The sequence below is a fragment of the Ciconia boyciana genome, chromosome 1 (genome assembly GCF_034638445.1).
Source record: "Ciconia boyciana chromosome 1, ASM3463844v1, whole genome shotgun sequence".
Classification (NCBI taxonomy): Eukaryota; Metazoa; Chordata; class Aves; order Ciconiiformes; family Ciconiidae; genus Ciconia; species Ciconia boyciana.
In genome coordinates, this window is record NC_132934.1 from 56,505,563 (window position 1) to 56,521,302 (window position 15,740).

General features: G+C 55.1%; 1 protein-coding gene across 1 annotated transcript; it reads left to right on the plus strand.

The window, feature by feature from the left end:
• The first annotated feature begins 3,311 nt into the window (after positions 1 to 3,311).
• Positions 3,312 to 15,628, plus strand: PMM1 (phosphomannomutase 1). The gene is made up of 8 exons (XM_072868127.1): positions 3,312 to 3,419; positions 3,559 to 3,676; positions 4,574 to 4,650; positions 4,897 to 4,988; positions 7,313 to 7,412; positions 8,245 to 8,320; positions 11,306 to 11,421; positions 12,215 to 15,628. The coding sequence occupies exons 1-8, from the start codon at positions 3,342 to 3,344 to the stop codon at positions 12,335 to 12,337; spliced, it is 780 nt and encodes a 259-aa protein (XP_072724228.1). The 5' UTR covers positions 3,312 to 3,341; the 3' UTR covers positions 12,338 to 15,628.
• The last annotated feature ends 112 nt before the right edge of the window (positions 15,629 to 15,740 follow it).

The following is a 15,740-nucleotide window of genomic DNA, read 5'->3' on the forward strand; positions in this document are numbered from 1 at the left end:
GTCCCAGCTGGAAAGTGCAAGATGAGAAACTGTCCAAGAAGTTTGTGCCAGGTACTGCTACTGGAAGTAGCGATGGCTACTGCCCTTTGCTAGAACTGGTCACAGGCAATACTCTTATTTAAGTCTGGGAAAATTTTCCTTCTGTAAGCACCGTGGTATCTTATCAAGACCACGCTCCTGAGGCCTGACACAGCTTGGATGAGGTGAATGAAGGCTGGACAGTAGGTGTTCTGTCAGCACAGGTTTTGTGCAGCCCTTGCTCATCTAAGTGTGCAAGAATGAAATGTCTAATGTCTGCTGTTGAAGAAGAGGCCCAACAGAGCTTAAACATAGGAAAAGGCTCTAAGCTTTTCCTGATTGTCTTGATGCTACTACTGTCAAAAGGAAAAAAGCAGCTTTAAGAAGTAGATTTCATGCCTGGGTTCCTCTGGAGCTGCAGAGAGGATATTGGTGAGGATTATGTAGCACTGCCCATCCTGCTTCTGCTGGTAGGCTGTTAAGGAGCAGGGGAAATATCTGGCTCTGGGGAAGAAATGAATTCTGCTTGGTTCAGCCTTCTGAATGCTTATCAGGGGCATCCAAATGATAAACCACACGGTTTGCTGTTTGTATAACAGTCTGTATCAGTGTAATACAGAAGAGGGCTTGTAACAGAAGGGGGCTGTAACTAAGATTCATGATTGTGGTTATTTTGGGCTGTGTTATTCAGATGTGGTGCTGGTTTGCTATCAAGTACTGGTACTAGCCCCACATAAAATACCTGGGAACATGTATAAAAGGAAAACCTTGACCTTAATGGCAGCCCTAGACAGTAAGCCAGCGCTCACAGCCACTTACCTTCTAAATGTCAAACAAAATATTTGCCCTTGCTGCTAGTAACAGAGATTTTATTCATGACAGTGGCTGCTGCCTATCCGAGCAGCAATCAAGGGAATGTATCAAGAGTGCTTTACGTGCAAAGTATTAAATAACTGAAACAGCTGCAGCAGCCCTGTTCTCGGAGCTAACTCGGATGAAGGAACGAGCACAGCTGTACACTTCACCAAAAGGCAGACTCATTCTCTCGGGGAAACCAAGATGGCACAAGTCCTCATGGGCTGATACCAAATAGCAGTCGGGGTGCTGGGAGAGGTGTTTTGACTTGAACAGAGTTTCTAAAGCAGCATGACAAATAAGCTGGAGAAAGCACAGCAGGTAGTTCAAGTTTTGGAAAGCTCTCCTGGTAGCATAAACCCAATGGCACTGTAGGAGTGCAAAAATGTGAACGCTGACCCGTATTTTAGCAGACTTCCCAATTCTGGGAAGTGCCCCGAGGTGGCACTGCTGCCTTGCAGCGCAGGGATGCACCTGAGCCCGGGGAGAGCAGCTCCTGCTTTTGGGATGTCCAGAGTAATGTCAATGCAAAGAGGCAAAGAGGAAGGAAGGTGTCTCCCAGACAAGAAAGCTGCAGGTAGGAGACAAGACCATAGGGCAGCTTGGGCTCCAGCAAGAACTGAGTGCCGCTACAATGCCAGGGCTGCAACAGGAGTGAGCTGGCAGGTTTTCCTAACACCATGCCTCTTCCACCCAGATGTGGGAAGTCTCATCCTCGTACCATGTCGTGGCTTATGAAAAATAAAGGCTTGCATTCCTGAACCTCTGGGAGTTCACCGTGTATCTGACCCCCTGGCTGTCTTTTGAGAGTCCTGGGCGTTAGCTCACGGCTCTGCTGCATGGGAGAGCAGCTCTTTGGTTTCTGGTAGGCAAGCAACCCGAATCCATGAAGGAATCTCTACTCACTCTTCAGCATGCCATGTGTAGACACACTTTGAAGTGTAGACACACTTTGAAGTATTCATATTCTGGAGTAAGCGTCCACACATTAACTGATGAGGGATATATGTAATCGCACCTAGACAAGCCCCATAAATGAGCATAACCCTAAACTGAACTAAAAATTCAGCACCCAACTGCATACTAAGAAGCTGGGTGCCGAGAAACCGTTCTGGGAGTTTCAACGCATCTGAAAAAAGAGTCCAGCTTTCCAGAGGTGGGAGCTCATAACCAGGGTCTGATCCAGAAGGCCCCAGAGGCCGTGATTTTGCAGGAACATCAATGCCAGGGCAAATACCATGTGTAATACCCATCCAAGACTGCCTGACTCACTATGTTATGGAGGCAACTCACAGAAACAGTGTGGAAATAGCTATCCTGGTGACATTAACTGGTGGATGCAATTAATGCCTCCCCCAGTGAGTAGCTGAGGATGTTTTGGTAAACCTTGTCCAAGGCAATGGGACAGAGGTAAATTATTAACGTTGTTTCTGCACATCCCCCTTTCATTGAGTGGGAGCAGGAAAAACAAAACCATGAGCAAAAAAACCAGAATCTGTGAAGCCACCTGAATGCTTCATTTTGAGAGGAATCTGGTGGAGAACTGGGGAAAGGGGTTGCACGATGTCCTGGAAGCAAATAATACTGAGAAAAAACAATCAGACTGAAAAAAATCTCCCCCCCCCCCCAGTTCCAACCTAGCTCAGCACACTGACCGCCATCCGGGGAGAGAAAGCAAGCTAACTGCTGAGCACAAAGCATTGAATGTTCCACACACGTTGTTTTTGATGTCGGAAAATAACTCAGGAATTCTTGGAGGAGATGGCAGCCTGGCAGGCTGTCCACCATTACGTATCAGGCCAGCATAATATGGAGCCATATGAATATGATCTGACCAGATGGTCTGATTAAATCCTAAACGACTCATGGGGTAACTGCTAAGTGGGCCAAAGCAAAAGTTACTGCAAGAAATAGATTTAGCTTTGTGCAGAGGGGTGGAGGTTGAAAACTGCACTTCTCCCGTGAAAATCTTAGCTATTAACAGCATCCTATTAGAAATGCAAGGTGAGGCACGGGGACCGACCGGGTAAAATGCACGCTGCTCCTGTCCCCTTCCTTAGGACACAGAAACCCCCAGAGGACCTGAGCTTACCGGGTAGCTCAATCCAGACCCCCAGCCCCTAAATGCAGGGGGGCACTGCGGTAATAGCAGCAAAGGCGATGCACCCCCATGCACCCCCAAACTCCCAGGTCCTTCCTTAGCGCTCTGAAGGGAAAGGATTTAACGAAAGAGCTGAAGCGGGGGAAGCCGTTCAAGACCTGCACGTTACGGCAGCATTGGAGGGGCCTTCGGAGACGTGGGGGTACGGATGATGGGGTGCTGGAGGGGTCCTCCGGGGCCGCGCCGGCCCTCCCCGGGCAGCCGCCGCACATTCGTGCGGCGGCTGCCCGGGGAGGGCGGCGCGGCCGCCATCGCCTCCTCAGCGCGGTCCCGCCTCCCGCTCGCAGAGGCCGGGTCGGTGGCGGGGATGGCGGCAGCGGCGGCGGCAAGGGGTCGGGTGCTGTGCCTCTTCGACGTGGACGGGACCCTGACGCCGGCTCGGCAGGTAGCAAAGCACGGGGGCATTGAGGTTGCTTTTGGTTTGTTTGGGTTTTGGTTTGGTTTTTTTTTGGGGGGGGGTGCGAGGTCAGCATGGCGGAGCTTGTCCCGCCGGTTGCGGCCCTCACCCGCTGCTTCCCCTGCAGAAAATCGAGCCGGAGGTGGACGCGTTCCTGCGGGAGTTGCGGGAGAGGGTCCACATCGGCGTGGTGGGAGGCTCCGACTACGCCAAGATAGCCGAGCAGCTGGGGGACGGGGACGAAGGTGAGATGCAGACGACGAGGTCCCCCGGGGGTCACCTGTCTCCTAAATCTGAGCCCCAAGCCTGCCCTTGGGGCGGCTTGCCGTGCCCAGGCGGCAGCCGCCGCTCGGCTCCTTCTCCCTCTGCGGCGAGCAGGCAGGGATGCTCCAGCCCACGCTGCCGGCTCCAGCGTCGGGTTTGTATGAGCTTCATCTGTGCTCTGACAGCTTCCCCCCCTCCTCCCCGAGCGGGCAGGAGCCCCTTGCAAATTTTGCCTCCCTGCTGCTCCATGGTGGGGTCTCCGGGGGTTCCTCGTGGTGTTCAAACAGGGACATGGGGTAGAGGAGGGAGCGGGAGGGCGAGGGGCCAGCTCCCGCTCCCTCCACCTTGTTTTTCTTCTCTGGCATGGATGCCAAGCGCGGCTGGGCTCCGAGCTCTGTCTCCTGCCTTGTTAGCAGAGGGAGGCCGAGAAATTCCCGGCTGAGGCTGATTGCTGAGTCGGCAGCGCTGTGTGTCCGGGTTGCAGGGGGGGCTGGAGTTAGATAACCAGTAACTGCATCACCCCAGCACCCTGGCAGTGGGGAGGGGAGGAGGGAGAGCAGAGTAACACAACACGCACGTGGTTGAAAGCCTGACATTTTGGAGCCCTTATCTTCGTCCTGCCACTGATTCAGCCCGTGACCTCGGTCAGGTCGTTTCCCCCTGCGTGCGTCAGCTCCCCACCTGTGAGCAGAAGATAATCTCCTTGCCCACTTTGCAGAGAGTGAGGAGGGTCGGTGGCCCTTTGCGGAGCACAGGAGATGTGGAAAGCACAGTACTAAGGAACTGGGAGGATGGCTCACTCAGGCCTGAGGCCAGACCTTTTGGCCCCTCTTCCCAGGCAGTACTCATGTTTCCTCTTGTGTTTCCTCCCCCCTCAGTCATCAATAAGTTTGACTACGTCTTCGCAGAGAACGGCACAGTGCAATACAAGAACGGGCAGCTGGTCTCCAAGCAGGTAGGTCCAGCCCCCCTTGCAGCCATGGCTCTCCTTCCCCGTGCCCTGCACGCCATGGGGAGCAGCACCTGGCCCCAGGCAGATGGGCAGTCTCATCTCATCTCGTCTCGTCTCGTCTCTTCTCTTCTCTCCTCTCCTCTTCTCCCCAAATGCCAGATCTGAATGTCCCACTCCTCCAGGTCATGTTCTCGGGTGGGCTTCATGGGAGGTCAGGCATCTTCCTCACTCCTCCTTCTCTTCCCGCAGGCCATTCAGGACCACCTGGGGGAAGAGCTGCTGCAGGATCTAATCAACTTCTGTCTCAACTACATGGCGCTGCTGAAGCTGCCCAAGAAACGGTAATGGCCCAGGCCCATGCAAATGGCAGTTATATCACTGATTTCTGTGGAGCTCTGGGCTCCGGAGCTCTCCCAAGAACAGCTGAGCTACTGAGCTTGTCTTGCTCCAGGTTTTATCTTAGCATCTAGAGGCCCTGTGTAGGATCAGTGTCCCACCAAGCTGGGCACTGGGGGCAAATTATGGAGGAGGTTCTTTGTTCTGGAGAGTCTGCACTATTTTTTAGTATAATGCCTGCTCTTTTCCCCCTTGGATTTTCTTCCCTGGGAAGCAGGGTACAGCCACTGTGTGCATCAGGGTACAGCCACTGCGTGCGTCTCATTTAGGACAATGGTACCAGCTCGTTACTGGTCAGGGCATCAGGCATCATTGGTTGTATGAGTTTCCAAACAGATAAACAATGGCTCTTAAGATGGGAGGTCCAGTGCCTGAGCACACAGTTTCACGCTGTTTCTAACCCAGTGTCGCTTGGTGCCACTGGTAATAGGGCTGGCCCTGCTCTGCCCCCGACCGTGTGTTCCTGTCTGCTTCCCCCTGTGAGATCCAGCAGCCACAGGGTGAGTTGGGTTGGTACACCTCCTCTGAAGGAAGACTAGGCCACTGCCAGGAAAGAAAAGGGTAGTTTTCCATTGGATCGGCTTGCCCTGTTACCATAGAAAGGAGAGGGAGGGAACAGATGGGATGAAGGTGGAAGCGGAGAGCAGGAGGACCTCTTTCAGAGGCAGCCTGCAGTTAAACCAGCCTGGGTGCAGTGTCAAACCACCCCTCAGACCACAGTTTCACAAATGCTTGAAGCCAGCGTGAGCCAGCAGGGCTGTTGAAAGCAGTGACTCTGCCCTCCCCTCGCCCCGGCTGGTTTGTTCCTGCTCTCCCTTTCTGTTTGTACGGTGAACCTGAGCAGGCGAGCTGTCCGGTCAAAATTAAACTGGTAAAAGTTGCTAAACTGTGATCCAGATTAGTTGCCTGATGTGTCACCATGTGGCAATACGAGGACCCGTGAGAGGGGCCAGGGTGGCTCCTTGCAACAGGACTGCCGGCTGAACGTGCCCCTGAAAGCGTGGGCTGTAACCCAGAACCCTCGAGGCTGTTTGGTTGCCTCATTGCTGTCTGGTTGCCCAACACCCTGGTGAAGTTTCAGCTCCCAAGTGCCTCTGTGGATTTAGGCTTATGGGATTTCTAGCAAAGCAAGGACTTTAACCCACATCTCCTGAGTCTTGGCCTGGGGCATGAGCCACCAAACCCTTGGTGCTGCAGAGATGCTGCTCCCAGGCTGCAGGCATCACTGCCTGTGTCTGTTACCCATGATGTTCTTCACTGTGTTATGAGACAGGAGGTGGAGAGTTTTTCCCCCAGACTCAGAGTGTTAAGCACTTTATCACAGAGAAACAGCAGGCAGGGCTGGGAGGGACATCGGAGGGTTAATGAGCTCAGGGCTCCTCAGCTGGACAGGGAAGGGAATCTCCCTGCTCCAGCTCAGTTTCCACAAGAGTTTCAATCTCTTTTCAAATTGGCAGTGCTGCCATCCCCTGTTGTTTCTGCCCCACCAGTGCTGGTACCTGTCTGACCCCTCGGTGAGCTATTCCAAGGCGATAAACAAACAGAACTGGATGGGTTTATAGCAACAAGAAAAGAAGGGAGCTGTTTTCTGCCGGCTTAGTGCTTTGAACCAGCCCACCGGGGAAGTGGCAAGAGTAGTGATCCCAGTGCAAGGTGGGGGTGAAAGCAGGAACTGGGTCCTGTCCGTGCAAACTTAGATAAGAGTTGCAGTCAAAGGTGCAGGCGACAAACAGGAGATACAAAGGCAGGTCCTACCTGATTTATGTCCCACGAGGAGGTCCTGATTGCTCATCAGCCTGCCACCGGACATCAGCAGTGAGTTACACTGACCTGTTCCATCCCACTGCCCCAAGGTACTGCCAGCTTCACCCAACGTTTCTTAAAAGCCTCCAGGAGTGGAGATGCCACAGTCTCATCAGGCAGTTGGTCCAGACCAGGCAATAGCTGTCCTTGCAGTTATTACAACATTAGAAAATGTTTCCTATCATCTCACCTAAGCTTGTTGCTTCCAGCCCCAGGACACACAGGAACTGTTTATTCCTCTTCTCTTACAGTCTCTTTTTATAAAACTATGAGCCCCTTGGAGACCTTAAGCAGAGTTGTTGATGCCTGGTCTCTGCCTGGTGTGAAGCACCTGTGAGCGGGCATTGACTTCTCTCCTCCTGAGTGTCCCTGCAGAGACTGCATGCCTCACCAAGCAGCCATTTCCCTGGAAAGGTCTGTTTCTCTCTCCCTGTCCCATTAACCTCGTGCCCTTGCCCATCCACAGAGGAACCTTCATTGAGTTTCGCAACGGGATGCTGAACATCTCCCCCATCGGACGGAGCTGCACGCCAGAGGAGCGAATCGAGTTCTCCGAGCTGGACAAGGTAGACGGGCCAGATTTGGGCTCACCCTTTGCTGGTTTTGCACCACTGCAGATCTCAGGTCTTACCTGCTTCCCCCCACCCTGAGGAGAAAGGAGCCCAGCTCCGAGCTGTGCACCAGGCCAACACATGCAGCAAGGTGGAGACAGGGCTGGGGGTTAGAAAACCCAAGTAGAGACACAGATGAGTGGAATAATTTGACTTCATTGGGAACCACCAATGCAGTGGGATGGCCAGCAGGATTCCTTGTGCTGTGGGAGAGCCCCAGGGAATAAGGCATTTATTTAACAGGGTGTTTCCTTGTTTACAGTAACCAAAGATGGCCCAGCAGCTGTCTTCTCTCTCCCACTCTCCCAGCCCCAACAGAGCTGGAACTAATGGGCTTTCCAGACTGGGAGGGCCACAGTGGATCTGCTGGGCAGATCTCTGGAGCGCTTGGCCCATGCTCACAGCAGTTTCTGCCTGGGGGAGCTTTCTTGGGGTTGAGGGATCAGTCGGACTTTGCAAGACTTTTTAAGCAAAGCTGGAGACTTTGGGTTATGAACTGGGCTTCTGGGAAACTGAAGCAGTTGCATTTCATTGCCAGGGAAGGGCTGGGATCTGCTCTTCCCAGGAGCCTGCTGGAGCTGCCCTGAGCTGGTGGCCTTTTATGATGACACTGGGCAGGACTGGTGAAAGCTGGCTAAATGGCATTACACTGGGGCTTGGCGCAGGTGGGAAGGGAGCAGAGCAATAAGCCAGAGTTGCCCAGCACACAGCTTACGGTGGATTCTGGTAGACTGTCAACATCTAATTATTCAAACCCTCTTTCCTTCCCTTTCCTCCTCCTCCACAGAAAGAGCGGATCCGGGAGAAGTTTGTGGCAGCCTTGCAGAGGGAGTTTGCTGGCAAAGGTCTGCGTTTCTCTCGAGGTGAGCAGAGGGGGCTTCCCTGGCTTTGCCTTGGCCTCTTTATCGTGTTTCCCATAAAATGCTGGGAAGGGGAGTGGGAATCCTGGTTGTTCCCTCTGGGGGCCTGGAGACCCCGGGAACAGCACAAGGAGCTTCTGGTCCTGGAAAGCCACCGCAGAGGCGTCACGTTCACATCCGTGGCAGGGTGACAGCAGAGAATAAACCGTGCTGCAGATTTGCCTCCCTAGGAATCAGCCAGACAGGTGGGTTTCTGTCCTGTGACGTTATCCCTGCTTTAATTTCAGTGAGCTCTGCGGAGCCCACCCCTGCCTAGAAGGTCTGTTCTGGCTCGAGCATCAGCAGCAGGGTGGCCAGCAGAGCTCCGGGCATATGCACTCCTCTCTAGGAATGAGACAGGAGCCTTATGCGTGTCTCAGCTCTGGGGTTTTCTTGGGAGGGTTGGCTACAAGGGAAATATCTTTCTTCCTGGAGGAAGAGCTGCCGAGAGGCAAGGAGTTTGCAGCTGTATGCCATGGGCTTTCTCAGGACCACTTCTTGGGGTGGCTCTTACAGCCAGCTTACTGAAGATGAGGAACCGAAGGAGGGGCTTGAGCAATCCCAGGAGTCTGGCCAGGATGGGGAGGAAAATAAGGGTGTGTAAGTGGTGGGGCTGACGCTGGAAGACCCTCAGCAGAGCAGATGGGTTATGTGTGGGATGAGGAGGTGCCGTGTGACAGCCTAGCCAAAGGGCAAGGGGATGACGAGGCTGGGAGGCGGCAGGTGACTCCCCACTCTTGCACCCAGTGTGGGCCAGTACCAAGGGTCTGGCCCTCTGGTTCTCCAAGGGCTTTCCTCCTGAGAGCCTCCCCTTGCCTTCAGCGTCCTGCCAGGGGCATCCTGTGCTGCCCACAGCACTGACACACACCGTTTGTCACAGCAGAGAAAGACGAGGTCCCCACTGCCGTGTCCCTGTAGGCACGGGGGACGAGAGCAGAACAATGGGCCTTTCTGCTCTGACCTTGGGAAGCCACCATGAAGAGCCCGTTGTGTAAAAGCATAAAGACAAGGGGAGCTGCGGGCCCCGCGCTCCTCCACAAAGAAAACGTGGGGTGTCTCAGGTCAGGCATCCAAAAACAGGGACATGCAGAAACGGGGCTCTTGTGCCAAGCTGGCTCCGTGTGCCTTGTCCCAGGCTGTGGAGGACGCAAGCCCCAGAGGTTGTAGGAGATCTCCCTGCAGCCCCCCAGACCCATGCTCTGCCTAGGCAAGGGACAGTGCTGGCTGTCCTCCACACCACCTCTTCTCCCTTTGATTTCCTACCCTCTCCAGATGGCATCAGGCGCCCCTTCTTGCTGCCTAGCTCTGTTTAAAAGGCCAGAACGCAGCAAAATGCAGCGTTTTTCACAGGTAAATGTCTTTGGATACAAAACCAGGAAGCATTTTAATGAAGGCAACCAAGTTTAGCTCCTGCTGTGATGCTGGCTCCTGCTGCAAGCCTGGGGACATCCCCATCCCTGAGCTTGTAGGGCACTTGCTCCTGTCCGTACCGCAGTGCCCTGCCCAGGGCGTCCTGTCCAGTGAATCCTCTGCCCCAAGCTGGACACACAGGCACCATCCCTGGCTCCTCAGGCTCCAAGGAGGGTTGGTTTGGGATCAACAGGAGCACCTCAAGCAGCCAGGGAAGAGAGGAGCATGGCATCAGGATGTACGTGTTTGAACAGCCTGGGGGATCAGTGCCTCTCCCACAGCAGGGACCGTCCCCTGAGGGTACCTGTCTCCTCTCTCTCTTCCTAAGAGAGGTGGATTTATGATTTATGAAGAAGGAGAGTGAAACTCCAGGATTGCTGGTGGCTCAGTAGACTGCCTGGAGAAGCAGGGGGGCCCCCTTGAAAGGAAGAGGAGCAGAAACCTGATCTGGCAGGGAAAGGCACATCCCAGCTGAAATCCCTGTTCCTCCAGGTTCCAAGCGAGACCCAAACATATGCGTGCCCTAAGTTGCTGGTTTTGTTTTGGGAGGAGCGTGTCACCTGTGTCAGTGATGGGACAAGGGACTGGCTCTGCAGCCTGTGCACAGAGCGGGGCAGCTCGAGAAGACGGGGAAGGTGCTGTCTCTGTGCACCCCCAAAAGGCAGCGCAGTGCTGGGGTAAACTCTGCCTGGTCTAAGAGCAAGGGCTAGGAAGTTCGTTAACCCTTGGTGGCTGTGGGTGTCCATGTGCACGCATATGCATCCTCTCTGGGAAAGCTCCTTTACCTCTGTACGTTTGCTCCGCCTGCCTTGGTGGCCCTCCCGATGTTGGCAACCTGCAGTTGACTCTTGTGGTGAGAGGTGACAGGGTGGGGTTGTGCCCCAATTATGTCGACGGGTTCATGGTACCTCCGTGGCAAGGTCCTTGGTCCTTGATCAGTGTGCAGAGCCTGCTCGGGGCCTGCAGCGCAGCCAGCTGGGACCCCTGAGCTGTGCGGTGCAGGGGGTTTGCTTCGCATGTGCAGGGTGCTGGGAGCCCCTGGTCCCTGTAGGGCTAAGGAGCGTTGGAGCAGTGGTTGTAGAAGGGCCAGTGATGTCCACGCAGGAGCCTAGGAGACAGAGTGGTGCCAGTCTCTGAGGCGTTGTCCCCCGCTGGGACACAGAACCTGCTGATGCTATCTGCAAGGCGTGACCCCAGATCGCCCCCACAGATGCGTCTCTTGGGACCTCCCACTCCAGTATCCCCCCCTGCAGCCTGCTGGTTCCTGCTTGCCTGCCTGCCTGCAGTCAGGGGAGCCTTGCTGATGTCACCCCAGCCTTGCTGATGTCACTCCAGCCTGTTGTCATAGGAACAGCATCTGCCACTGTCCTAGCCACATGCTGGAGAGGCACACCAAGGCAGAGCCGGTGCCTGGCTGCTGTTTGGGGGGGGGCTTCCCCACATGTCCAGCCCTCTTCCCTCCTCCTGCCTGTCCCATGGTGGGGGGACACCCTGCTGGCTCCCACCAACGTTGCCCGATGCCCTCCCTTCTGCTGACAGGTGGCATGATCAGCTTTGACGTCTTCCCGGAGGGCTGGGACAAGCGCTACTGCCTCAACGTGCTTGACGACGAGAGATTTGACACCATCCACTTCTTTGGGAATGAGACAACCCCTGTGAGTATGCCCCGCTCGCCCCACACACGGCTGCTTTCCCTCCTTTGGCCTGGTAAGCCTGCACGGAGCTGCTCCATCACGGGTCCCGCCGCCTGGGTCACGCCGGCGGCCGACACAGACCTCTGGTGGTGCGAGAGGGAGAGATGGTCTCGTGCGGCACGTGCTCGCGGCGGGCTCGTGACGGCGGCAGGCCCGCTGGGTTGTGGGGAAATCGCCGTGGATTCACTGTGCTGGGCAGCAGGTCCACCTCAGCATCGCCTTCCTCCCGCCGGCACCCTCGGGAGGGGGGCAGCCACTCCTGCAGCCCAAAACGTGAGCCCCCAGCACTTAGGAGAGGGCTTTTCAACAGCAGGAACAGCTTCGCCCTCCCTTTAGAGTGGTGGAGGGTGCTTCCTTGCAGCTGTAGACCAGCTTGGCTCTTTCCAGATGATGGCAGCCTCTGCCCCCCCCAATGTGCCCACCCCACCTTCTACTAGCCCCTCCACAGGCAGGGCAGGGGTTAACCCCAGGCTCCTGGACAAGCTTTGCTGGTCTAGGACCTTCCCCATCCTTTCTAGGCTCCTCTTCTGGCACTGAAGGGGGAGGCAAGAGGGAGGGAGCCGGGCTCCCAGCCCAGCAGCCAGCACAGCGCTGGCAGCCCCTTCCCAGCAGGTCCCTACCTGCCCAGCCGCTGGCTCCCACCCCAGCTCCTCACAGGACAGAGCAAGAGGCCGGTTCACGGATGAGGATGCTCTGTTGACGGAAAAGGAGGAAAACCCTGCTAACGTTTTCCCTATCTTCTATTCCCCTGCAGGGAGGGAACGATTATGAAATCTACGACGATCCCCGCACGGTGGGACACAGCGTCCAGTCCCCCCAGGACACGGTCCAGCGATGCCGCGAAATCTTCTTTCCAGAGAGAGCAAACGAGTGCTGACTGCCAGGTCCCCGCAGCCCTGCCCCGGCCCCACTCTCTCCCCCCGCCAGGAAAAGCACCTTCATTTGAGGAATCTGCTCAGGGTAGACCGAAAAAAAAACCACTTTCCAGAGCTGGTCGGGATGTACCGCGTGAGTGCGGGTGGGTGTGCCGGAGGGGGCCTTCGCTGAGCAGCCCTTCGGCACTCCCCATCTACGGCTGGGGCTCACGGGACCAGACACTCCTCACCTCCAGCAAAACTTCTCTCTTGGCAGTTCGGGCGTGGTGGGCAGCGATGCAGATGCTTTCATGGTCGGAAAGCATTTGAAAGGGCCAGTCATGAGAGCACGTGTGTGTCCATCCCGTGCTCCCTCCCCTCTTCTCTTCTTTTTCGCTCTGTTTCTCTTAACATTTCTGCACGAGAGAACATGCGTCTCACCTTTCTCTCCCCCTTGCGTCCTGGCTGGGGAGGATGGGGCTGCTGAGGCCCCAGGCACTCTCACCAGGGCTGCTCTGAAGCGGGAGGCCAGGAAGGCTGTTTGCTCCAAGCTGTGGTAGGAAGGGGTAGCTGCGACCCCAGCTCGTTGCAGCATCGTGCATCCTAATGGAGAGGATCACCATGTCCTTCACCTCCGTGCCATACCGTGCCAGTCCCTACAGGTGACCTGGGAATGACAGTTTTAAAATTACTCTGCTCCTGCTCTGAGCTTTGCTCAGGTGCATGAAGAAACTAATTCCCTCATTAGCTTACCAAAAAAAAAAAGGCTACCGTGGGTTTATTTCCCATGTTCTGCATAAGTTGTCAACTCAGACCTTGCCTGCTACAACTTTGCTGTCTACAACTACCTGAAAGGAGGTTGTAGAGAGGTGGGGGTCGGTCTCTTCTCCCAAGTAACAAATGATAGGACGAGAGGAAATGGCCTCAAGTTGCACCAGGGGAGGTTTAGACTGGATATTAGGAAATTTTACTTTACTGAAAGGGTTATCAAGCATTGGAACAGGCTGCCCAGGGAAGTGGTTGAGTCACCATCCCTGGAAGTATTTAAAAGACATTTGGACGAGGTGCTTAGGGACATGGTGTAGTGGTGGTCTTGGTAGTGTTAGGTTTACGGTTGGACTCGATGATCTTAAAGGTCTTTTCCAACCTATACGATTCTGTGATTCTGTGCTGCGGCTGGAGGACCCCGGGTGCCTGGCGTGTGCCAAGCACCCTGCGGAGTTGTTGGGGGCAGAAGGCTTCCCAACAGTCTTCCCACTCACGTGTCCATTAGGTGTCAGAGATGTGTCAGTGTAAAACCTTACCCAGGGCATTCATAACAGACTGAGTCCCCTTCCTTCCCAGTGCTCAGCTTTCCATCATGTTGCCAGAGACATTTTCAGAGCAGGCCAACATTGGCCACACCTGGTTTCTAGTGCCAACAGAGGTACACACTCAACAGTGCCCTCCAAGCTTGCTTTTCCACCCCATCTCGTCCCACACACTTGGTTTACATGGTCACCCTTAGGGACGCAAGTTCTCCAGTGCAGCTGTCGTGTCCTCCTGCTCCTCTCTTCTCCTGGGTCTTCGTGGGCTGCAAAACCACATGTCTCCTTTGGCCCTTGACCTCCTCCCTCACGTTGCCCCTTTATTCCTGGCCGTTATGCTGGGCTGTGTGATCACACCAGTGACGCTAGTCACAACTCGGTGCTCAAGAGGAGCTCAGGGATCCCCTCCAGGGAGATGTCCTGCTTATAGCTCCCCAGGACACCACACGTGTCTGGCGTTTGTGGACCCGGAGGGTGCCAGAGGTTCCTGCAAAAGCTCCCCACATTGCTCCCTGGGAGCCTTTCTCAGCATATCCCTGCTGGTATGGCACTGCCCCATCTCTTGGTCTTGTTTTCTCTCCTCTTTTTCTCCTGTTCCTGCTTTCCTCACTGTTGCTCTTCATCTCCCACCTAGCAGCTGGACTGCAGAGAGAAGTTTCTCCGCTGGCTACTGCCACTTAAACCAAGGGGCCAAGTTCCTCAGGCAAGATAACGTTGGTGCTTTTAGACCCAGGGCAGGGCTCCCATGTTGCCACGGGCAAGAGTCCCGAGTGGACCTTGGCACTGCTGCCTGGCTGCAGGCGCAGGAGCAGGGGTGCTGCATGACCAGCACTGGCAGGGTGCCATCTCCTCCACCTGACTGCACCTCTTAACTCTACAACACATCAGGTCTGTAATGCATCACATTTGCATGAGTGCAGCCGTCTGCCCAGCATCTGGAAATCCCCAACAAATGCACAAATTCCTCTTTCTACCCAGAGAAAATTTCTGTGTGGGAGAAGAGGACCTGTTGCGGAAGCCTGGATGCAGGGTGCCTTTTTCACAGGCCACTGGTTTTGGCCCTCCACTGCAACCTTCATGGAGGAATCGTGTGTTTTGTGGTTCCTCCTTCTCTGTTTCACTGTGGATCAGGTTATGTGTGGGTTTTGGGGGTTTATTTTTCCTGTAAGTCTATTCAAAGTCAGCAGGATCTCTAGAGAGCTTGGTGGTGGGTGAAGAGCAGGTCTTGGCCCTGAAGGCACAAGGCACCGTGGTGCCCTTGGGGGCCAAGATGCCTTGCGTATTTGAAGGGAAGGGCAGGCTCTGTCCGAGTGTGCTCCTGATGGCAGCACGTCCCTTGCTCAGGGTGAGGGGAGTTGCAGGGTGAGCAGAGCAGAGGCAGGGATGACCTTCGAGGTACCAGCCATCACTTTCTCTGCTCAGGAACTCACATGTGCATGGGTGAGATCAAGTTCAGGAACATTCCCCATTCCTGTCTCTGTCTTACACCAAGCTTGGGCTAGTTGAGGGCACCTCCTGCCAGGAGACCCTGTCTTGTGGGAAGGATGAGGAGGAGGATGGCATCAGAAGTAGCTGGGACAGCCCCAGGGTCTCAGAGCCACAGAATGGTTGAGGTTGAAGGGACCTCTGGAGGTCTTCTGGTCCCACCTCCCTGCTGAAGCAGGGCCACCGAGAGCCCCGGCTGCCTGCCCTGTGTTTTTAGGGCAGGGATGAGGCACAGCGGTGGCATGGGAGCCCTACACCTAGGGGACGGTGCACGCCTATCCCTGGGACCCCTTTGCCATGATGCCCCTCTCCCAGTGGGTGCCCACGGCGTGAGTGGGGGTTTCTCCCTGCGTGTGCATGAGCAAGCGGACATGGCAGGCCCCACGTTGGGGACTGTCGTGCCATATGGCTCCATATCTGTGCGAGATGGGTGGCTCCTGTCTGGCTGATACCAACTGTTAAATAAGAAATATATTTAAAGACATAGATATATGTATATTAAAAAAAATAAAATCAATCATACTAAAGCTACAACATGCAGTGGTTGGAGGCAGCGTGTGCTTTGTGCTGGGCTCTGCTGGGGTGAAACGGAGCCAGACGGCAGGCAGCTGCACTTTGAAATCCCTGCAGCAGC

What these genes read in the sequence shown, in the direction of transcription:
- PMM1 (XM_072868127.1), top strand. Translation starts at nt 3,342, where the DNA reads ATGGCGGCAGCGGCGGCGGCAAGGGGTCGGGTGCTGTGCCTCTTCGAC. An exon ending in CCCTGACGCCGGCTCGGCAG is followed by an intron (nt 3,420 to 3,558) that starts GTAGCAAAGCAC and finishes CTTCCCCTGCAG; the next exon opens with AAAATCGAGCCGGAGGTGGA. An exon ending in CTGAAGCTGCCCAAGAAACG is followed by an intron (nt 4,989 to 7,312) that starts GTAATGGCCCAG and finishes GCCCATCCACAG; the next exon opens with AGGAACCTTCATTGAGTTTC.